The sequence below is a fragment of the Aphelocoma coerulescens genome, chromosome 8 (assembly GCF_041296385.1).
Source record: "Aphelocoma coerulescens isolate FSJ_1873_10779 chromosome 8, UR_Acoe_1.0, whole genome shotgun sequence".
NCBI lineage: Eukaryota > Metazoa > Chordata > Aves > Passeriformes > Corvidae > Aphelocoma > Aphelocoma coerulescens.
The window spans coordinates 25,779,993-25,804,769 of NC_091022.1; the positions used below are offsets into that span (position 1 = coordinate 25,779,993).

The 24,777-nt window shown below is 41.7% G+C and overlaps 1 protein-coding gene across 1 annotated transcript in view; it reads right to left on the minus strand.

The window, feature by feature from the left end:
- The window catches only part of LOC138114193 (BEN domain-containing protein 5), an 888,499-nt gene that overhangs the window by 130,016 nt on the left and 733,706 nt on the right, over positions 1-24,777 (minus strand). Inside the window, exon 9 of the mRNA XM_069023367.1 lies at positions 15,463-15,574. Coding sequence (XP_068879468.1) covers positions 15,463-15,574 — 112 coding nt within the window. The remainder of the gene's footprint in view (positions 1-15,462; positions 15,575-24,777) is intronic.

Sequence of the window (24,777 nt, forward strand, 5' to 3'; positions counted from 1 at the left end):
TCCCACCTTCCTCACCCTTCTTACTCCTGGCTCAGGGCAGCTTTAGCCACTTTGATAATTTTTTAAAAGAAAGGAATGCTCAGATATTTGAAAACAAAATTCATAGGTGGTTTTGCACACCGTTGTCATTGTGACTTATGTTTCCAAACAAGCGAAAATTAGGCTAACCTTTAAATGTTCCTGCATTGCTTGGCAGTCAAAACAAAAATGACAAAAAATATACTCTAATTTTAGCAGCATCCAAGTCTGACATATGCCAGGCTCTGACACATGCCATTTTCCTGAGCCACCAACATGTGGCATCCCGCTGCTCCAGCTTTCACACACCGAGGCTGAGGGATGATGGAATGTGTCTGCTGGTGGCAGTAATAGTCTGGTACCCTTAGCAACATTGGGCGAACTGTGAACCTTTGCTTACATCAGGCCAGATCAATACAGCCATTATCAAGGGACATAAACAGAATAAAAAGCTGTCTCTATTGCATGAGTTAACTGCAGCAAGAGGAGAACATCCAGTTCCTGAAGGGCAGACTCACCAACCAAGCACAGGCAATAACGCTTCCATAGACTACAAGTCATCAGGGAGGATTAAATCTACTCCTGCTGAGATTTAATTCTACAGTGAATATCCTTTTGGGGGAAGTCATAAACCACCACAAATTCCCTAGCAGAAGACCAATACTGAGATGAAGGCAGTTTATTTTCAAAAACTACAAAACAATAGATTAGCTGCACTCGGAACAGGAATAGATTTTTCTTGATGTACATCTAAGTAAACAGCCTTCAAATAGTGCTGTGCTGATGGGGTCTTTTCCAGAGGTGACTACATTTCAGTAAGACATAAACTCATTCCTAACTTGCATTTAAACTTTGGAGGTTTGTGTTCAAGATACAATGAGACAGGACAGGATCCTATTTCAGAAGGTGCCATTGAAAATCCAAACCTAAATGCAAGATATTCTCACAGTTAAAAATTGAACTTTTAGGGAACAGTCCATAAATAAAAAGATTTAAAGCAACAACCTATTTAACAAAATCACATTATAATAGTAGTAGCATTACATTTTATGCAGTGTTGTTAATTGGGCAAAAGCACCAAAACTACCAAAATTCCCCATTAAATTCTATACATCAATACAAATAAAGGGCTGCTGTCTACCCTTGACCATGAGCTGGCAGTGTCCTTGTGGCCAGGAGGGCCAGTGGTATCCTGGGGTGCATTAGGAAGACCGTAGCCAGCAGCTCAAGGGAGGTGATGCTCCCCCTCTGCTCGGCCCTGGTGAGGCACATTTGGAGAGCTGTGTCCAGTTCTGGGCTCCTCAGCACAAGACACACAAGGAGCTACTGGAGACGGTCCAGCAGGGGGACATAGGGAGGATGAGGGGTCTGGAGCATCTCTGATGAGGAGAGACTGTGGGAGCTGGGCCTGTTTAGTCTGGAGAAGACTGAGAGGGATCCACACTCTTTTTGGTGGTGCCCAATGACAGGAAAAAGGGCAATGGCCATGAACCACAACACAACCAATTCAGCCTCAACGTGAAGAAGAAATTCTGCACACTGAGGGACACAGAGCAGTGGGACAGGCTGCCCAGGGAGGTTATGGATCTCCCTCCCTGGAAATATTCCAAACCCACCTGGTAACCTGCTCTAAGTGACCCTTCCTTGGAGGGGGGTTGGATGGTCTCTGGAGGTCCTTTCCAAACCTAAATGTCCTGAGATTCTATAAACCAGACACAAACTCCAGGATGAAGGAGGGAGCAAACTGCACTGTTTTTACAAACTTTGCAGGCACATTATTTTGCTGAGCTCCCTTTTCAGCAGTATCAAACACACTGTTGATTTTTCCTCCCTGCTCATATGCTCCGTCATGTGTGTTAACTTAAATTTTGCTGTTTATGCTCGGGCAACTCTCTGTTTCTCCCACACGTACATTTATGTGAATCAAGGTTTATCAGTCTTTGTAATGTGATCCTTCCTCTCATTCTTACCATGTTTTGAGAAATAATGAAATAATTATCAGCATTGTCTCTAAAGGAGTCACCCTGGAACATGAACAAGCCCCACAGAAATGAAGGAGGAAGCTCACACGTTGGAGTATCCCTGGCTTTCGGTGTGCTCAGGCAGATTTACCACATAAATTATGGTCAGATTCTGCAGCTCAGGCCATCAAAATGACCCAGCTCAGTAATCCAGCTCTACACTGCAGTTTCCAATGTGTCAGTTCCCAGAAGGTAGATATACTGAAGAGAAAAAAAATAATTCTTTAAAAAAAGAAAAAAAAAAAAAGAAAAAAAAAAAAAAAAAAGAAAAAATTAGTTTAAAGAAAACCACCTTACCAGCACAGGGATGGAGTTTTGAAGATATTTGGAGAAAGATTTGATATTCCAGATGCTCTTGTGAGATAAATCCTCTAAGCTCTTTTAGATCAGTCATTTTCTCTAACAGCTAAGCCACCAGAAGTTGGAGAAGCTCAGACTTTGATGCTCATTTAGGAAAACCATGATGGATGATATTTAGTACTTTGTAAGTCAGACTAGATTATCATGGTGATTCCTGTCTGCTTTTAAAAACCTATTGATCCACTGGTGTCAGCACTGCAGAAGACAGCAAGTAGAAGCCTTCAAAATACTTTTAAGATGGGGACTATTGCTAACTTTGATGTGGTAAAATTCCAACATCATGATGTATCTCCTGACAAGAAGAAAATTAAACTTCTGTTAATTAATACATTAATTTTAATTGGATTTTTCACAAGGCATATAGTAATCAGATTCTGAAAAGATGACTGAATGCATCCACGTAGGAAACATCGATCTGTCGTGTAACACTAACTTGAAAGATTTAAGCTACTGATTCAGTTTTCTTGTCTGAGGAGCCTTTCCAGCAGTTTTGCATATACTGGTCCTCTGAGTCTGGGAGGGTTTCTAAGCTCAAACTAGTGAAGGACGTCAGCAGAAAAGCTTTAACAAGAATAGGAATTAAGTCTTGTTCCAGTGCAGCTTGAGTGGTGCTATGAATAGGTCACATACATCATGAAAACCAGCCATGAAATATAAGAACTTGCAGCCATCCAGAGACTGATTAATGATTCAAATAAGCAATTTCTTCTTCATAACTGCACTTAGGGAACATTAGAGGCACAGACCCCATTCAGCAGCTTAAACTGGGCTCTAGATCAAGAAAACATATGCAAAACTGCAGGGTTGCTGCCTGCAAAAGCCAGCAAGTAATGCTACCAGGAATAAGCTATTTTTTGATGCCTATGAAACTAAAAGAGCAGTTTTTCAGGTTTAAGGAAAATAACAACTCTGGAAGCAGCTCTGCTTCATTATAATCCTCATAGGATGAGTTTGCAAAAGGAAAAGATCTGGCAACCTGAAATCATAAAGGATATCTATTATACTTTGCAGAAGAGAAACAGTATTATTCGTTCAGCTCTAGTCACCCAGTCTGTAACTAAAGCCTATCTGCCTAAATATCCCCACTGGATCCATTAGTTACCTTCCTTTCAGCTGTTAGGCAGTCACTGTGTTTTCCTCACAGGATTCCTGTTCTCAGGCATGGGCTCTGGTTGACACAATAAACCAGGCACAAGCTGAAAATAAGCAGTGGAGAATCCTGTCTGCAGGATTATTTGGGATTACTATTTTGGAACGACGTGTGCCAAGAAAGCAGTGGACCTATCCTATACCTCTGCATATTGTCACAAAGACAATATAATGGCCTCCCCTGAGGATAATGATCTTTTATCCAGGGAAATCACATAGTCTGTAGACTTTTCCCATCAAAACACAATTTCACTTTTTTTTCCCCCTTTTTTGTGTGGCACTGCTAAGTAACTCCACCAAGATTCAGGTCTCCCCAAGCACCAGAACTGCAGGAATGCAGAGGTACACGGGACAGAACAGAGCTCCTGTTTAGGCAGAACAACCACTATTGGTTGTCCACAAACCTGACAGTGCCAATCCAGCCATCAAAGAGCCACCCCTTCTACTTTAATATGGGAATAGTACAAGAGGCTGTCAGAGAGCAGTAGCAGGAGCTGTGTTGTCTTTCCCATGCACGGGTTTATGAAACAACAGCCACACAGAGGTCTCTGGCTGTGGGCAGCACAGGACGTTTAAGGAAACAATGCAAGAAAAAGAAAAGCACACAAAGCTCGTATCATCCAATCACAACTGAGATTCTTAACTTCTTTAAAATCATTTGGCTAGAAGTTTGCCAGTGCTTTTCAGAAATTCAAAGTAGGCAACAGGTTGATTGCCTTTATCTTCATGCTTGCCAACCCCCCGAAAACAGGCTAGCAGATGTATAAATTCCTCTTTCAAAAATGAAAAGTACCATTAAACCACTGTTATCCATGTTATCTGACTTGTCCCCCGTAAAGAGCAGCTCTAATTTGGGAATTCCCTTTAGGCTCCTCACTGTGAACACCAAAGCAAATAACTCATTTAGCTTTTCTGCAAAAACCTTATTTTCCTTGAGCACTTTTACATCTTGATCATCTATCAACCTTATAGACCTTCAGGCAGGCTTCTTGCCTCTGATGTGTTTGAAAAAGTTTTTATTATTAGTTTTTATGCCTTTAGCAAGTTTTTCTTCAAAATTGTTTTTGTCCGCTATTATTATGGGTTTGCATTTAACTTGCCAGAGTGTACTGCATTTTTTTTTCTCCTTAGTTCATTTGGGCAAGACTTTAAAGGGCATCCTTTAATGCTAATGACCTTCTTCATGTCTAATAATCCCCTCTGCTAACTTCTCATGCAACCTTTTATAAAGTTGTGGAGTTTCTCAAAGAGGGGTAACACATTTACTCTCTAATGGTAAAGCTGAAAAAATGCATTCCTACAATGGGGATTTCATATAGCTGCCATGTCGCCCCAAAGTGTTATTTTCTTCTGTTTTGCCCTTTTAGTGACTGCTTTTAAATTTCTTTTCCATTTTGTGTTGGCCTCCTTTCAGAAGTATGTGCCAGGGGTCTTTTTGATTTCCACCAGGAATGACGAATTTGAGCATGTTTATATTTATTATTGCAGAATGTTTCTTTGACAGGTACATCTTCAATCAAGAATTAATCCTTGCTAAGGGATAAATAAAAAAAAAAAATTGCTCTCCTCTTTCAGGCTCTTCGATTCCTCGCTTCCAGAAGATGTCATTTTTAAAGTGTATAAATGTGGTTTCTACATCACCTTTAATCATGACCCTTAATCAGACTCTGTCATTACATTCTTTGAGTCCTCATTGATTCTGGGGTAATCCTGAGCATGACACTAAAGATGCTTAGTGCTACCATCCCAGTTTGGCATGAAATTTTAATGCACAGAGATTGTGAGATTTTTCAGTACTTGTTGATACATTTCCACCCTCTCCTCTCCTCTCCTCCTCTTCTCTTCTCTTCTCTTCTCTTCTCTTCTCTTCTCTTCTCTTCTCTTCTCTTCTCTTCTCTTCTCTTCTCTTCTCTTCTCTTCTCTTCTCTTCTCTTCTCTTCTCTTCTCTTCTCTTCTCTTCTCTTCTCTTCTCTTCTCTTCTCTTCTCTTCTCTTCTCTTCTCTTCTCTCTTCTTTTCTCCTTTTCTTTTCTTTTCTTTTCTTTTCTTTTCTTTTCTTTTCTTTTCTTTTCTTTTCTTTTCTTTTCTTTTCTTTTCTTTTCTTTTCTTTTCTTTTCTTTTCTTTTCTTTTCTTTTCTTTTCTTTCTTTCCTTTTTTTTTCTTTTCTTTTTTCTTTTCTTTTCCTGATCTTTCCTTGAACTATAATGTCACTCCTCTGCTGGCTTGGTTTCCTCTGTTATTGGGGTATAATTTTACACTGCTATTCCAGTGCTCCGTGATTGAGATGCTATTATGTCAATATCCTCATTTAAAATCAGCATTTCACTTCACCCATCTTCATTGCATACACTGGGCTAATTGTCCACTGGCTCTATTACTGCTATCTTGCACCAGTAGAAAAGCATGAACAGACATAGTTAGGTCAAACACTTGGCCAGCTGTCTCTAAATCATTTTTGAATACTAAGAGCTCTTTTGTATTAAATAAAAAAGCCCTGGCAGTGACTTTGCCTCTGTGTCTTACAAGGCAAATGCAATCCCAGGAAAACTGAACAAAGGGCACAGTCCCAACACCATCTGAAGTGGGAAAAATAAAATGGATCAGCTCATTCCAGGCATTTCCACTTCCATCCTGTGAGAAGCCCTGGCTCTAAGAAGCTCGGGCAAGAGGCAGATGGAATTGAGTGCTGTGTTGTGCAGGAGCTCATTCTCCTCAGTGCTCAGCAGTTCAAATGCAAGCACTGAAGCAGACTTGTCAGTGACCTTGACTCTGACCCACTTTATAGAAGCACTTGGGGAAGGAGCAGAAGTGAAAGAGGAGGGTTTTTTTTTTTTTGAGAAAAAATCTCAAACTCTCGTGTCTCACTGAAAAACTGAGAAGGGGAGGAGAAACATGAAAGCAGAATTACTGAGGAGGAGCTTAATTATATCCTCCCAGATTCGAGGAAGCTCTCAATGCAGTACTGAACATGTCAGCCACTCCCTGATTAATGTTACTTAAAATTAAAAAATCCAAAATCCTCTCTCCCCAGTGCAGATCCGAAGAGGAATTCAATAACATCACATCTGTAAGAATTACAGAACATTGAAGCAGGAAGAAGATGCAAGAAAGTGAGAAAAGAATTAATTTTTAACTCCTCTTGCACACTCAGTCCAAGAAAAAAAAAAAGGTATATTAAATAAAGGGAATATTTTCCTCCATTGGCAAGGGGTAAATTCTTTGAAGAGACTGCTCTGATTCATCAGCAGGGTGCTGGCAGATGCCCCTAGAAAAATAGAGAACATGGCTGTACATCTTCAAAAAACTATTTTAGGAGACACTATTTCCTCAGAGGGACATTTGAGTTGTGTGCATCCCCCTAGGCACATCCCAGGAAAATACAACCATGTTTTGATGGTAGAGAGGATACTAAAGCTTTGATGGATAATATTTTGATCCAAGGTAAAAGAGAGGAGTTTGACTAAAGGCCCTGAAGAGCCGCGGAAAGAGACCAAGATGCTGAGCTAAAACTAAGAAAGCAACAACATAAGTTCCATGCAATCGCAATAAAACACCAGGAAGAAAAGATAAGGTGCACAGTAGATCACTGCAAAGTGGAGGGCATAACTAACATGCCTGCCCCAAACAAGAAGCAGCAGCACAGAGATTCCTCAGAATGGCCAACTCCTGGGGAAAAAAAAACCCCAACTGGGTTAGATGTTTAGAGCAGCAAGGTGCAGATGTTACTGCACACAGACACCCCACGTGACAGGGTGCAAGTGTTAACACAACATGTGAGAATATTAGAGGTGAGTAAAGGGGCACTTATCTAGAAATATGATAGTGAACCACACACTAATCTGTCTGCAGTGCTTCGTGGAGGTGTGTATCATGGAGAACAACAGCTTAGAAGTGTCAGGTACAAATGAAAACTGGCCATTATTGTGTTGAAAAAAAAGAGGAAATTTTAGTCTCTTGAATGAAAACATTTCATTCTCCTTTGCATTATTTTTTTTTTTCACCTGAAATTTTGTTCCTATCCTAGATAAAAACATTACCAAATGGGGATAGGATAAAAAAACAGTCAAAGAAAATACAGCCTGTGTCAGACATTACCACTATGGTGATATGATTAGCACAATGACTGAGTACAAACAGAGAGAAATTTGGTAGCTGTAGACCCATTTCAGACACATTTCCTGGAGAATCTGGAGTATTTGACAAAAGTATAGTGTAGCATCAGCCAGAGCTAGATTATGAGCATGCAAGTGTGATCAAAACAAAACCAGCCAAAAAGCTTGTCTAGTTTAGATGAAATGCGATTTATAATTTCAAAATATAGATTTCACTTAGCAGAAAAATTAGACTATTAGCACTGGTTGGCCTGAATAGCACTCCCTTCCTTCACTATCACTTTAACAAGGAGTTCACAGTTGCAGGTGGAACTTCATCTAATGGTGTCAATGATTCCTAAAAGTTACCAGAGAAATTATATATTCCCTTTTATATATACATTTATATATGAAGATTTACATGTTGAAAACAAATCAAAGGGAAGGGACAAAAATCACAGGTTAATTGTAGATGAGAAGGAAATCTTTAGAGTTTATTGAGTCTATTCAACTGCCTCAAAAGGGAATTAACTCTGTCTAAACTTTTTTCCAATAAATACCCATCATAAAACCCTCCAGTGGGAAAGATTCAGCATCTCCTGCAAATAATCTGTTCTAGTGTAAAACCAGCTCTGCTATTTGCAAGTTTCTCTGAATACTGTGTGTGTTTTAGGGACTGTGGGAAGAAATTTGCTAAGATCAGAAGCTTCTTTACCTGGTATAAACATACAACGTATTACTAGATCAAGAGAGAATGTTTACTCCAGGAAGCAGAATTGTTAAAATTGCATGAAAGGAACTGAGGAGTTCCTCTGAACTGTTACTCTCACAAGATTTCTTATCAGAAAATGCCACAGCTAACAAACTGATCATGCACACCACCTTTGCTTCTGTCAGCAGATACCAAATTTGTCCATACTTAACAACAAGAGTTTAATGGGAATACTTTTAAACAGCCCATATGAAGTGTAATGTTAGATAGAGCATTAGTAGCTCTGATTATGCTGCTCCAACAGGAAGGTGTGAAATAGAGTCAAAATCCTGAGCACAAGCTACGGAATCAGACAATGATGGGTACATCACACTGCTAAACTGCAGCACTGAGAGAAAGGTTGTCCTTGTACTGTTCAACAGCAAACTGAAATAAGAACGGTATTTTCAAAATACTGAAAAGTTACACTACAGTCAACAGGGACTTGCAAGAGAGAAGTGGTACAGGGCACTTCTGAAATACCAACAGAGTGGCACAAACACGAACATTACCATAGAAAGAGGCCACAGGGCTATCACAGCTGATTACACACTGCATGAGCAGAGGTGATCCCTCTTCTAATTTCAGGAGGAGCGAAATAAGAGGCAGCATGTTGGCCATGCTGCCTAAGAAGAACTCAGAATAACATATACTATGTCATCCTGAGAATTGTTGGCAAAAGATGACGCCTGTCAATGGCCGTTTTGATGTCAGAGTGAAAACCAGCAGGTAAAAATGACAACCCAGGATGTCTGGTGGACTCTCTGAGCATCATTTCCCAGGGGGTTGTTAAAATTCAATATCGAGTTAGAAATGATTATTCACTACTATTGTGTTGTTTAGCTGGGGAAGGAAGCGTAAGAGCTCTGCTAACAGCAAAATGGACGCAGGTAGTGTGTGATGCTACAGATCCCATTACCCTGAGTTAATCTGCTATGACTCCTCACACCAGATGATGCAGACCCCAGCTGATCTGTTTGGCTCCAAGTGAGTTCTGAGCAACACCAAACCCCAACCCACAGCCTTTCCAAACATTTATTAACATCCAAACTGGCTTCAGCTAGAATGAGAATGAGCTTAAAATTTTCCAGTGAAATATATTCCAGTTTGTTGCTCCAATTTATAACAGGAGCAGGGGAGATGATGAGGGAAAAGAAGAATTTTTGAAGAGAAAACAATGGCTTGCAGTCATTCAAATGTTAGATTAGAAAATGCTACTTGAGGGCTTATAGCATAAGAAGCCTAAGTGTACAATTTTGATGTGAAACCCTTGCAAAATCTGTTGTTCTACTTTACTTGTCAACTATCCTGTGTCACATTGATGGTAATACTAACAACATCATTTCACGAGATGAGTGGAAGCAGAGCCTCTAAGAGTGACATAATTTGCAGGACTGACAAAAATAAAATTTATGTCACTCTCCAAGCAGACACATCTTGGAGACCAGCTGCATTTTTCTAAATGTGGAGTTGTCTGGTGAAGAATGTGGCACTGCCCAAGGCAGAGAGGATGTGAGGTCACTAAAGCAACCCTGCCATTGGGGATAGATGCAACCTGCAAAATATCAGGTACAGGATTCTAAGTCTATATTTTGTGACCTAGTTTTCCATAAAACCAGAATGCTTCTCTCAAAATATGACAGGGATACTAGAAAAAAAAATAAATTCCTGATTTGTTTCACTGCAAAAGTTGAGGACAGTGGAGAAAGTGAAGGGTTGGATGTGCTGCATGTGGAGCACTCCCACAACTCCACACTTGGACCATGGCTCCTGCACAATCACAACTATTCTCCTTGACAGTACAATCCAAATGGTGCTACTGGAGGCCTAGAAAAGATGTAGGCTGAACAACAGGATTGACAGTGCATGGCCTAAACAGTGTCTGGAACAGAGCAGCACAAAGAGGGGCAGTGATGGAGGGCCTTGGTCAAGCATCAGCACCCAAATTGCACCTTTGAAAGAGCTGGGAAGTGGTCTGGAGTGGTAAGAACACCTGCAACCTCCTGACAGCAAGGAAAACACAGAACCAGAATGGAAGAAACAGAAAATGGAGAGGAAGTGTGTGAGCATGGGGGGGAAAGAGACTGTACTCCTTGGCAATGGGGAAACGTAGAGAAGCCACCTGGCTGGACAGGAGAGTCAGCTCTAACAAATTACAGATACTCAGGGAGTTTCCCTTCATCGAGGAGCTCACCTGGTTCTCACACCACTCAGCCTTCAACCTCACCTGTTTTCTATTATCAGGGCTTATCAGCAGCATGCTGGAACTCAGAGATCAGGCCCTTTTCCCCAAAACAAGCTCCCTCTGCTGTCTTCCTGTAGAGTGAAGGTGCAGGATGCTCTGAGGGGAGGCAGCCCTGGGAGGACACCCATCAGCCTCTAAAGAAGGGCCTGGGGAGAGATGATAACACAGGCCCAGAGGACTGTACATTCAGTAACTTTGGAAGAAGGTAAATAGATTCTCTTTCTGAAGAGGAACACAGTCATCTGCTGAAGAATCCAGTTAGGTTCACTTACCAGCCTAATTCCCCTCTACTCTTACTGCTTGCCCACTCAAGCCTACTGGGATCAAAAGCTAGGCCTCCTCAGAGACAGGAAGATTGGAAAATAATGATTTTGTTCAAGTCTGAGCCTCCACATGGAATCTTAAAAAACCTGCTCAAAAACACAAAAGGTGTCATTCACCCCTAAATACCACCCCCTCCCCATGCCTACAGTATTATGTTTACTCATCCTTTCTTATTACTAATTCTGTTGTCAGCAGATTCCCCTGAAGCCCACAGGCTCCTTCCCTCCCTCATTCCTGTCCACAGCAATAGCAGATTGCCATCCTCTATCAGCTAATTCATCAGTCCTTGTGGCAGATGTCTGTGTGGTGGATCTAAAGGTTCCAGCCCAGCAGATGACTCAGAGTTTAGCATGCTGGGGCTTTCATTTTGCACTGAATCAGATAAAACTTTCACCCACAATAGTATTAAAAGTATTTAAGGGCTGCAATATCGAGCACTCCAAAGTCAGGGATGGATACAGAAAAGTCACTTATGCAGAAATAATTTAAATTTTAGTGTCTATGCGCATGACAAAGGAGATGCTAATTAAGGAGCACATCCCAGGTAAGTGGGGTTTTTGTGTTTTCTTTTCTTTTTTGGACAGGTCTTAGGCTCACTCAGGGGACAAGTTGAACAGCATCTAGCAAAGGAATCATTTGCTTGTAGGACTCCAGCTTCAATTCAACAGGAGGTGGAAAACAGGCAGAATAGAAGAAACACGATAGAAAGAAAATAAACTCCAATGTTGTAATGAGAGTGTCTGCATTTTCATTTGGGAGGGGCAAATGGCTTGAAACAGATTCGTCCCAAATGGTCAGCCACTGCCTGTCCCTTGTCTCCTAGGTCCTAAGAGAACCAAATGACAGAAATAGTCTATCCCAATCTTCCTTGCAGAGGGAAGGGGTAGAAACAGCACAGTGAAGGTATCAATCTTTGCTGAATGACATGGAGGGAATCTGATTCCAGGCATCTTAAACCATCTACCACAAATGAGTAGGTACTTGTGATCATAACTATCTGTTTCCTATCCACACAAGGATGACACATTCTCTCAGCGGGGCCACCCCCAAAAAATAATCCACACCTGTGCAACGCTCCCTCAAGGCATGCTTGTGCTTGTTATCATGCACAAACAGAAATTTTTGGCCCCACATCTCAGCTGTTCGAATGGCTCATATGAGCATGATTTAACATGCTCCAAACAAAAGTCAGCTGAGTTGGTTTAAACAATACATTCATGTTCTGAGATAATTCTGCTTCCTGCTCCAGCACAGACAGGAAAACCATCAACTGTTTCAATAGGTATCATCTGGTGGAGTGGTGGGAAGATGTTGCTCTTTCGCATATGGGCAGGGAAAGGTACTTGGGAACAGAAATATCCCCAGCCAACAGCACATGAGCTAGAAGAGTCTATCACTTCAGTCTCATCTGCAAGACTGACAACACTAGAAACATCTGAGAATATCCCCTCACTCCATGTAGGTCAACACAATGACAGTGATCATCAGAGTTACTGCGTCAAATCAGTGACACGGAGATCAACTCTTCCTATCATTCTCTCCTTTCTTGACCCATCCTTTCCTTCCTAAGAGTAATATGGTCCTTATGCAATTTGAAACACTTTAAAAATAAAATAAAACAAGCCCACTTTGTAAAACCCAGACGAACAGTGAACCACAAAGTGCTTTGGATTATTTTTATACAGTAACTACAGCAAACACTCAGCCTTGGAACACTCAGTGCTGGAATCGCTGTAGCTGCGGCATCGTGTGTGTGCCTCATACCCACTTCACTTATTTCTGTGTCACTCATCCTCCCTGCTCCAGAATGAACATTTTTTCAAAGGAAAGAGCTTATCTCCCATACTGCAGAGCAGGAGAAAAATCCTCCTATGCAGCAATATTTAAAACATGGTTTTATGGTCTTATGGCAGCTAATTTTCCTTAAGTGATTTAGGGGAATGAATGCATCTGAAAGTCCTGCACTGAGCTGTTCAGCAATGGCAACATGCAGCCAAACTTCCTCTGCTTTAAACAGTCCAGTCTTCTGTAGACAGCCCTTCGTGGCAGATCTTGTCTGCAATGGGAGAGATGAAGGTTATTTTTTTTATTACATAATTTCTCAGAGAATTGGGTTTTGCATTTTATTTCATTTCATATTCCCCAGTGTGGGAAGACTTCAGGTGAGGAGAGGGGTGGCAGGGCAGACGTTCAGATGTAAAATGCCTGATGTGACACAGATTGACCCCAGGCCTCCTGCAGCAGGTCACCTGTGCATGCAGCAACCATCTATCATATATTACTCATCCGAAAGTAACACTCTACATCTGAAAAGCACCTAAAATTTTTAGCTGCCTGAAGGGATTTAAAGCAAGTTTTATTCTGGCATTCTGTCATAACTTAATAAAAGCAGTCACTGCTAAAGCAGGATGGTGCATGGACAGTCCCATGCCCCCTCTCTGAGGCAGCTGGCACGTCTTCCCCTGCACTTTGGATATGGTCTTTTCATACAAATATTACTGGGATCAGAGACACCAAGAATCTGGTATTGCCTGAAAATAACAGTAATCCCATGTACTGCATTGCACTGCTGAGCATCCCTGGAACTGCCAGAAAGGCTGATGTTGACAAGGGGATGATAAAACCAGACAAGGTTTTTCCAGTAGGTAGATAATTCACTAAGAAATGGAATTCTGAAGAGCAGCCTGAACTTTGTTGGTACTTTAGTCCAAAAAAAAAAAAAAAAAAAAGAGATTACTAAATAGTATTTTTTTAAAAAAATTCAATAACCTTGAAAATGAAACGTTACACTTGTGTTTGAAAGGCTCCCCTTTCTTTCCCTCAGACAGAAACGAACTGGAACTGGTTCATCTCAGATTGATCACTGGGGAGAGTGGGAGACAGAAAGATGGAGGGAAAAAAGGATTTCCATTTCAGACCAGCTCTCACCAAACAGTTCTTTTGATTTTTCGTTTTAGCCACCAAAGCAAACTAATTCATTCTTCATACACAGGGCAGATGGAAGCTACCACAATTTTCAAAGCTTCCTTAGAATGGGATGAAGCTGAAAAGAACTTTCCCCTACCTCCAAGAATAGCTTTATTTTACTGACAGAGGCTTTTAATAGTGCCAGGATTTGTTGCCTTATTGGCTACAAGCATTTCCCTGCACCCAACTTTCTTGTAATGTTTAAAGACCTCTTCATTCCTGGAAAAAACCTCTTCTCAAAGCAGTCTGCATGCTCTCTCCATCACCTAGAAGGAAAACCGTCTTGCTTGTTGGAGTAGAAAACCCAGGAAAGACCAGGCTGGCTCCAAAGCTCCTTTCTGTGCTTTTCCATCATTTTCATCATCACTCTAAAAGAGCTTAGGAACCTTGGTCAGAGGCACAATGCACAGTGCAAGGTGCTGCAGAAACTGAATAGAAAGACAAATTCTGTGCCAAACAATTAGCAGTCTAAGAAAATATTTTTCATGCAGTTGGATTCCACTCCACACATACGTAAGGATCTTATCTATTAACCTATCTTCCTTGTACCTAAAACCTCCTTTGTACAGGTATTACTACAGCTGGAAGATAAAAAGCCCAATTGAGATGTATTGGGAAAAGCAGGAGTTAAATTAAAGGCGGTCTTATCCTATACATGATGTAGCCGGGGGTAAGAATCCTCTTTCTTTATTAGCAAGGAAAGCCAGGTCGTTTTTCACAGAAACAAAAAACGAAAGAAAGAAAGAAAAAAAAAAAAAAAACTAAAGGAAAAATTAGCAAAACTTCAGGGAATTAGAGATTCCAATTCCCTCTCCACTGTGAGAAGCAAAAAGAGAGGACAAATACCAGAAATCCCATAATGAAAAAAATAATAATCTATAAAATCTCCTCATTTTTTTTGGTAGTGATTTTTTCCTACCCATCTCCATTTTTTTTTTCAGCAGTTTTTTTTAGGTGCCATGTTCAATAATCCTTCTGCACTTTGATGTCAAACATTCAATACCTGTCTGCCTCCCTCCCACTCCTCCATATTCTCCACAATCCATCTCCTCTGATTAGCTAAGATTTCACCTTCAAGAACACCTCTGCTTCTCTGAGTGAGCATGAGTATGTGTTTATATAATATTTGCAAATATTCTCCCCCTCCTGCACTGCACACCACACAGCCACCACTGCCAGAGCCTCGGATTAAGCATCACTGCCATTCCCTAATTCAATTTGGGGGGCCTGCTGTTTGGAATCCAGCTCAGAGCATGAGAGCAGCTCGATTGAATTTAGGCCCTGCTTTCAGAATTATTTCATAGTTAATCTGAGCTGAACTTCATTTCACTTGCTTTCTCCACTTCTGATGCTTCCTGTGGCAAAAGGCACAACTGTTCCTTGATCTCCTGCAGTGGTGGGGGGGATGTTTGCTGGCTTCCCCCTTATTTTGGTTTGCCACTGGGTTAAGAGTTGCTGGCATCCCACAGCACCGTGCAGCAGGAGAGGGTGAGTCCCTCAGCACAAGGGGTGGCTCAGCAGCAGCCATCCCCACTCACCGGGTTGTTGTACATGTCGATGATGAGCTCCTTCACTCCGTGCAGGGTGGGATGAGCCCACGGAGAGGGATTTGCCCAGTGCCGGTTCAGGTCAAACCCCATCAGGGAGCACCTGCACACAGATACACACACACAAAAAACAGACACAAAGGATTTACATGGGCTGCAGCCTCTCCTCGGATCAGCTGCAGAATTAGGAATATATTCTGCAGCTGAAGTAGTTAAATGTTATTCTCATGGGGGAAACAAAGCAAACATTCCCCCCTGAGGAAAGACTGCAGCAATGGCCCCTTTCAGAAAGAACGTGACCAGCAGAATATCAACTGAAACAGCTTTGGTCATTCAGCCTTCTTCCCCTCCACAACCTGTGCTCACTGTATCCTTTGCCTTTTCCCAGCTTGGCAGGCTGGCCCTGGAACAGCCTTCCCTGACCTTGGAGGTTCCCTTCTCTTTGAAGCTGTGGCTGAGGGTCTGTAGCTATGAGGGTGATTCACACACTGCACCACCAAGCTGGACCTTCAGCTTGTCCTCAGTCAGGCTTTGACTCAGCAAAGCTGTTCAGAGTCTTGTAATCAATGGCCATTAAGTTTGTGCTTAAGGGATTTAAAGCATGAATGTCATTGTACCACTAACCCAGGGCCTCGGTCTCTTCCCCTCCTGAAATTCCCTACACAAAAGTTAGCCAACCAAATCACCAAGTTAAAATGCTTATTGGCCATCAAATCCTGCAGGCGTTGGAGCATGGATGCCACCTTGGCTTCTCCTTCCTGCCCTGACTCAGATCCCTCTCAGGACACTGTCCTGAATTGGATTCTGCTGCTCACAGCCCCATGGAATAGTATCCAAATTCTCTGTGGGGCCCCACTGAAACTCAGGGGGCTGTTGACAGAGTGGACACTAAAATTGAAATTTTAAAATTTGAAAAATAAATGAAAAAGCTGGAAGTGACACAAGTAGGAAGACAGGGAAATCAGGTCCCTTGCCTCCTGCAGAGATCACCTAGACACTCTGCAGCTACTGATACATGCAGGAAGAGAATTCTGTCATCTCACACTGAGCTTGGGATGAGTTGGGTAGATTTTTGCTCAGAAATTCTGTGGAAGACCACACTAATAATAAAAGCCCAGGTAGAGATGCAACTTCCTCTACAGTTAAAACAAACAAACAAAAAAATCAACCTCACTGCTAAGCCTTAAAGCTTCTTGAGAAAAGAAGAGCTTTCATTGATCCCATGTCTATTACAAGAATGTCTGTTCAGCCTTAATCTTTTAAACACACCTATGCAAACAATAGAGATTCACTCCAGCAGTGCTATCCTTTGACAAAAAATTCTGAGAATCTGAAGACCCAAAACATAGGTTTAATTGGCAAAGAGAAAGGAAAATAAAATCAAGAGAGGTGAAATGCTTAAAAAAATGAGGGGATGAAACCAGAGGGCGAAATTAGTGTCCGAACCTGATGAATAAATACTTTCCTATGAACCAAAGGATACAAAGTTAATGGGACATTTTCTTTTGTAAAAATTCTTATGGGTATCTAAGCAAGCAGGAGCTGCTTTGCTCCTTGGCTTTACACAACCCAACCATCAGCTCTGTGGGAGCTCAAACACCCAAGCACCGCTCTGCAGCTCCATCACTGCTGACTTGGGTGGCTTGCTGGGGGAGAGAAGCCATCTCCTTGTCATGGTAGCCACTTCTCTGCTTGTAAAGGAAACAGATGGATTTTTTTCTGGACACTCCAACAGCTACAATTCCACAGACAACTCTGAAAGTTGCTGCCATCCCACTCTATGGCATATTGTTTCAGATTTCTTTCTCTCTCTTCTTTTTGTCTTCATGTAAACTCTCTACACTCAGCTCTACTAAATCCTATCTTCTTTTGAACTCATAGACATTAATAAAAACCAGAAGTACTTCCAGAGACGTAGGTGGAATTACACCGGGATAAAACTGGCAGAGGAGCAGAAAGAGAGGAGTTTTTCATTTAATAAAAGCAGAAACTGTCATGAGTTTTACTGTATTTTGGCACAGTTCCCAAGAAAACAACATTCTTACTGTACAAAAACTTTCTTAAGAGCTCAGAATTTGAACTTATATCTCTTTATATAGTTAATGTGTCACATTTACATTTTCTTTAATAATATTTAACAATAGAGAAAATGAGCATACTTTGATTCCATTATGTTCATCTTCAAAGCACATTGAAGTGGCCAAGCTAGAGAGCAACAGAAGCAAATTTTAAATTCAAACATGGACTGTCAATATTAAATTTGGGGTTTGGAACTTCTTAGATAACTTTATCTAAGTCATCCCCATGGGGAAAAGAAGTAAGCAATACCTAATTTTTGTAAGATCCTAAATAAGGCATTGCAATTTGGATGTGTCGGGAATGTCTGGTAAAAGATGAAACTCATAGTTCATTTAAAGCAACAAGAACAGTTAAAAATAGTTGTCTTTACTTGAAAAGACTTTATAAACAGAAGGAAGCAATGCTTAGAAAACAAGTTATTCATTTGGGAAGCTCCTCTGAGCTCTGTTTAATAGGAATCCAAACTAATTTCCAAATATCATTTAGCTAGTCTTTGATGTGGTATATCACATATTTATCAATGTAACAACAATTAATTAAGTTTCTGATGTAGGCATTACAATTTCTTTCCAGTCTAGAAACAGCGTAATATTTTCTCCCCCCTTCCAGTTTTCAAGTCTTTTTTCTTTCTTTTTTGCCTAAAGACAAATTTGTATCTACCACATTCTCTCTTTATTCATCTGCTGCAAACTTGTGGCCTCTCTAAGGAAACATCAAGTTGTGTTCCTTGGTATTTCAGATTTGATTATTGACTCTATTATATGTAGAACTGTCTCCCACAGCTCACATATATCAGGGCATGACCAAAACATACGGCAAGAGTCTCCCACGTGCCCATTACAGACCCTGCATTCATTTTATTATCTTGCTCCCAGCTGATGTGATCTTCCTCATGGCTGATGCCTCCAGTGCAAGAGCTTGAACAGGATAACTTAAAAATTGCATCTTGCACTGCTTTTTAATTCATCCTCCCAGTCTTAAACCAGCTAATTTCTGGAAGACTTTGCTGCTTAACTGTTTGCTTGCTGCTTCAAACACTGGGTAGGCAAAGTAGAAACATAGGTATGCTCTGGAAACAGCAGCTCTATGGTGGGAAACAAGTGTGTTCTAATATAGTACATAAACTCTCAATATTTGAGACCAGCTCTTTTACTCAGACTGCAGTTGTCACTGGCTTCAATGCAGTTCCTCACATGGCTGTGTTTAGAAAGTGCCTCCAAATCTGCCCTGTACAGATGAGATTTATTTTGTGCTGTAAATAAACCAATGTGTTCAGCACAAAATTAACGAGAGGGGAAAAAAGCCCCCTAAATTATATCAAAGAACTGCTTAAGGGTGATCTTAGGAAGGGAACACAGAAGACAGAAAATCAGGAGACATTACAGACTCCAAGAGTTGCAAGGGAAGACAAAAGCAGCTTCAGAATTAGTGAGGGCTGGGGCAAGGGCACTGGAGGATATCCCATTCCATGAGGCTTAATGACCATGCCCATGGATGCTCTTATGAACGTGGCAGGTCACAGTGTCACAGAGCCCAATGAGAACGGTGTGCTGGCACAGACTCTCCCAGGTTAGAAAAAGGCACAGCCAGAATAGGTGAGCTACAAGCAAAATAGCAACCTGCTACTATTACCTGATTGTGGTCTTCATTCCCACTGTGAAAACCTGGGTTTTGGTCACACAGTCACTGCAGCCACAGGAAATGGCATGCATGTAATTTAAAGCATTTAAGCTGTTAACCATTGTTCGAATTTTGGATTATGCTTGCTATAGTTTGCTAGATATACAGACCACATACTGTGTTTCTGCTTCGTGACTGAATGTTCATTTAAATCAGGTTCTGAGAATATTCTTGTTGAATTAGAATTTGTGTTTCACCAACGTTTTCCAGCCTTTTTCTAAAATTTCTGCTTTCTGTAAGTAGATAAATTTATTACAGTGTTTATAAATTTACATAAACACAGTGCAAATTCAGTCAAAGCAAATGAGTTTCAAAATTGCACTGGAAACTGAAACATTTTGCAGTATTCATCCCTCCCTACTTGGGAGGCAGCCAGATCTCAAGAGGTTACCAGCTCAACTCAGTAAAACCAAAGATGTTCAGACCAGCACCCAGCTTGCTGGGCAGTCCTCTGGACAGAACCCCTTTGCCTCTGGGACTGAACTCATCATTGCTTTTAAGGATTTCTTTTGCAGCTGCTTTAGTGACAACATCCTGAGGAAGCATTTGGTACCAAGGCCCATGCTGGGTTTATTTTTCAGGCCTTTTTCCTATTCTCTCAGGTTGTGCCTCTTCTTTCTGGAATCTCCAAGTTATAGAAACCTACAGGAGCTCTACCTTCCTTTACCTTCAATTCTCCCTGCCCTGCTCGTTTTTCCTACCATTTGAGTCTAAGTCTCTTCCTAACAGACCCATTTCCACAAGGTGAGATATGGAGAATAATGGAGGAAAGGAGGTAAAGAAATCCTTTTTCACGCCATGTGATTTATTACAAAGAGAACTCTGCACCCTTCCCTTCAGCTTTGTGAGGCTGCGTTGGTTCATTGGATCAGCACCAGGTGAATCTCCAGATAATCTCCCCACACAAAGCCGGGGAGTTCCAACCCACAAATGGCACTACCAACAGGGTTAGGATTTGAAATTGAAAAGGTAGTGGAGAAGGGGGAGCACTCCCCTTTTTTCCCCCCCTCTCAGGCTCATTGCAGTGAGAGTGGAGACAGAGGGTAATTGGTCTCTCTTGCTGCCCTTCCTCGAAGGCAGAGCTGTAGCAGGGACTGCCATGAGGCTGCAGCCGGCAGTGGCACGGAGGAGGAGCAGGTGTGTGGCAGGAGGGAGCAAAGACAAGGGCAACATGCAGAAGACTTGCTTCTTTTCATAAATATCATTTCAAAACTGATATATTCACGGCATTTTACAAATCAACTGCACACCTGCCAGGGAAGTCAGGTCTTCATTAGTGTGCATATCACCGTTTGGGTGCTTGGGGTTTGCGATTTATGCATTTGCCTATTATTCATTAAAATAGATTCATTCAAGCCCACATATTCTAAAGCAATTAGGTAGAAAGACATCCTAACACTCCAACTACAGAGAACCCCTGCTCTCAAAACTCTCTCCTCCTCCTCAGCTTTCTGCATTTTTAATTTAGAGCTCTGGAAACCTTCACAAAGGCTATTTAACAGAACCACTGCAGTGTGCTCCAGGCAGAGCAGGCTGGCCATGCAGAGACCAGCATTAGCTCCCAGAGACCACATGGTGGAGTAGATGTTTGCAGAATGAGCACTGCCTGCTGTACTGGCATAATTTTAAATCGTACATGACGGTTAAAGATGTGTTTCTCCATTTTCTGTGTAAACAATGTTAAATAAGAATAAACACAAAGGGATATTTTCTCCTTCTGATGAATACAAGCATTTCTCAGGGCTGGTAATAGGTGTCACAGGCACACACACCAAGGGAGACACGCATTCCCTCCTGACATGGGCACACTGATCTTCAGGATATATCTCAATTCTTGTATTAACTCTCCCTACACAGCCCAGGTCCTCAGTGATGCCAGAAGGATTCCTGGGCACAAAGCAGCACGCTGGAAATAAAACCCCATCCTGCAGATAGGAGAATTCCACCCTGTGAGTGTGCCTGGGGTGTCAGAGGGTAAGATCCCCTCACTAGTGCAGCTGACCCCTGCATCTGTCACAGGACTCACCCCCTCTCTGCACATTTTCATATCTGCATTGTGCCCAGCCCAGTTTTCAGTGGGACAGTGTTTCCAGCACTTCCCCTGGGATGCAAGCACAGTTTAGCAAAGCTCTCCCACAGGAAGAGCCTGTCCCCATGTGTGCATCTCTCCAAATGAACCCTGCAGGAGCAGGTCCCATCTGTCCTGCCCCAGGAAAGCTTTCTCAGACTCCCGCTCCCAGCTGGATCTGAGTCACTGCCACGCCAATCTTGGGCTCTCAGGTATTTTAAACAAGTTACTGACAACACCTACAGTGCTTCCATTTTAAAGCCTGATTCATTGTTTGGCCTTTTCAAAACCAAACACATCACTGACTTAATGACACAGGAGACAGGGGTTTTTTTCCAACTTTTGGATCCCAAAATATTTCCACTGTAGGCCCTTCAGAAATCTCACATACGTAGCCTATAATGCAGTATTATATAAACTTTCTTTTCTGGTGTTGTCCAAAAGCCACCTGCTCATGGACCACAAGCTGCAAACCACTGAGAAAGAGAATTTTATCATGTGCCTAATTTACTGGACTCCCACCCTGTCAACAAGTCAAACTCCTCTAGGCCCTCCTGCCCTATCTACTTGACACTTCCCCACAATGCCCTAATTCTGTTGCCTAACAAATGTTTCCCTTCGGATAAGCAACCCTTTTTTAAACCATTTGTGGTTTTTTTTTTGGTCTGTCTATATTCTTGGAGGGCAGGTTGGGTGGAAATAAGTGTTTCATCATCACAGTGTTCACAGAAGGCAGCTACTACACATGTAAGTTTTCTGAAGACATGGCTCCTCTTGAATTATGCTTTTGTTCCCACTTCTGTCCTGCCTCAGACTGTGCAAATATTCAGACACACAGCCCATCTGAAAATAATTATGGAATACTCCAGCTGTTGTAGGATGATATTCCTGCATATTACAACACATTTCCCATACTGCCTGGCACACAAATCTGGAATTCTGCTCACGTTTAGGAAAGACACATCATGTTCCCTCTGTAGACCAGCATTATAGAAACACCCCCAAAAAATGGTTCAGCTCTTACTACCAGACCCATTACACACAGAGAGTTGCACTCAAAGGAGCCACCCTTAACGTCACAACGCTGAGCTCTTAAAAGTTTGGAGGCACAGGTACACACAGCCTTCCTTCAGCCCCGTGCTTGTCATTGTTGTGACACAGCCTTTAACTGCAGGAGCACGGGCTGCTTTTCCACAGACTCTCTTTATTCTGTTCACAGGACCTGCACTGTTCATTAATGAGTGGACTATTCAATATTTTGGCTTTTCCTTATTGTTCAGCATGCAATGCTAGGCTCCTTCTTACTCAAAGCCTGCTCCAAGGACAGAGCTATTCAGTTCTTCGTGGTTTTTCTAAAGTGCTCAGCACTGCAGGAGACAACTGCTTTATGAGCACTGATGGACCAATTTTCCCAACAGAACTGGTACAAGAGGCGACCACATTGTCCTCAATTCATAAAAGAGCAATTGGGACAAAAATTGGCTTACATAAGAGACAGCCACTAATTTGAACCCTCTATCTGAGAGGCCTAGGACAGGGCTTTTGTTTAAGAGGACTTGGGTTTACATAGCATGTTACACGTCCAGCATCCAACTCTGATTTGAGCTGAAGCTAATTGTACTCAAGGCTTCTCCAAATCTGACAAAAAATGGCAATATGAGTGGACAGAATATTAGAAACATCCAAGTTTGTGGAATTAGAGCAGTCAGAGATTACTATAAAATGGTGAGACATTACTGGATCACAAATTTGAGTGGGCTTCAGTTATACCCTAATTCAGCCATTTTTCTTGGTTTTATATCCTGATACTGCTGCATTCAGCTGTGTCTGATAATCTGCTGTAATATGTGGTGTTTGGGGTCAGAACTGTACCTGATATTGCCTTTACTCTCCTGAATAAAATTAAATTATTACTTTGCTACATTACAGCATACCAGACTATTTCCACCCAGGACATGCTGCACACACATCCTCATTAGGCCATGCCAGAACTCAGCCAGAAATCGTCTACCTCCATCATCACAAAGGCCTTTTCCTCTTGGATATCCTGGAGGAAGGGTTTGACCTGATACCAAAACTGCCAAGAAGGTGTGTGCTGGCACCAGGGAAGCAGCACAGGACTGCCAAACTGCTGGCTGAACCCTAGTAAGCAGAGTTTAACCAGAGCATGGCTGCAGACTCCCTTTCATAATGTTTGCTAACGGGCTCTGACACACTCAGGTATTTCTCACTCCCATACTTAACCAGAATATTAATTGTACTCCTGCATAGTCTTGCTGCATCTACAAATTATTCAGCTTGAAAATGACATTTTGCATCTATAAGTACACATTTATCTTGGGTTGGTGGGAGGGAAGGCCCTTTTTACTGTCCCTGCACTCCCATACACACGCTCTGCAAGCAGCCTACTGCTGCTCCATCAGATGGCATGTGTAAATGTCATCAGTAAAGGCAGGGACATGTCCATTAGCCAGACACTCCCTTTACCACAACTAATTGAAAGTTTTACAGCTGCATGCAAAGCCCTGAACAAAACCCCAGGTGTTGCAATACAGGAGAGGGGCAAGTGACACAATGGTTCACTTACGGGGACATCGTGAGGCTGCCATGTCATTGCCTCTTATTGAACCTAGGTCTAAACTGCAATGCCTCAGTTCTTCACTTGTAAAAATAATTATAAGCTCTCCATGGTGTTTTGAGAGGAAATACATGAAGGAGTTTAAAGTATTTTGGTGCTACAATGGTGGGAACACATTAGGTTCTACAGATGGAGATTAAGTGATTTATGGAATCGAGGAAAGGATTTCTGACAGACCCTGAATTTTGTTGATGTTAATTTTCAACAAGATTGCACAAGTCTGTGCTTAACAAACAATCCTGCAATGCCTATAAGAGCATATAAAATAAGCATAAGATACCCCAGTCCATTTTCTGAGAAACATTCTCCAAGTGTTTGGGTGGAGAAGAGGGATTGTGTAGGGTTGTGCTGTTGTATCAGAGAACATTTCCTCTTGTTTCTTCTACTCCCAACCCCCTGTAACTAAAGACATTTTCCTCTCAAATCTGTCTTTATTCTCACTTTAAATTTCAAGGTTATCTGGCCCACTGGGTGTGTTACATATTGCTGTCTAATTAAAGAGAGAAGATTAACCTTATTCTATTAGATTATTTTAACACCTGCCAGGTGACTACTCTGTGTTAGCAAAGGCACAATGTGGCCAAGCCAGTTTAAAAAAAAAAAACAAAACAAACCAACAACCAAAAAATCTAAACCCAAACAAAAAACCACATCAAAACCTTCATATTATTTCATCTTTGGAAAGTCCACCAGAAAGTGAGAATGTTGCAAATGTTCTTCCCAGAATCACTACTATAACTATTAACAAACATTTCATAGCAGAAATAATACCAGTGTCTTGTTTGCTGCCTAACATTTCAGAAAACGGCAAAAAAGCTGTAAAGCCCTGATCTGTCTCTGA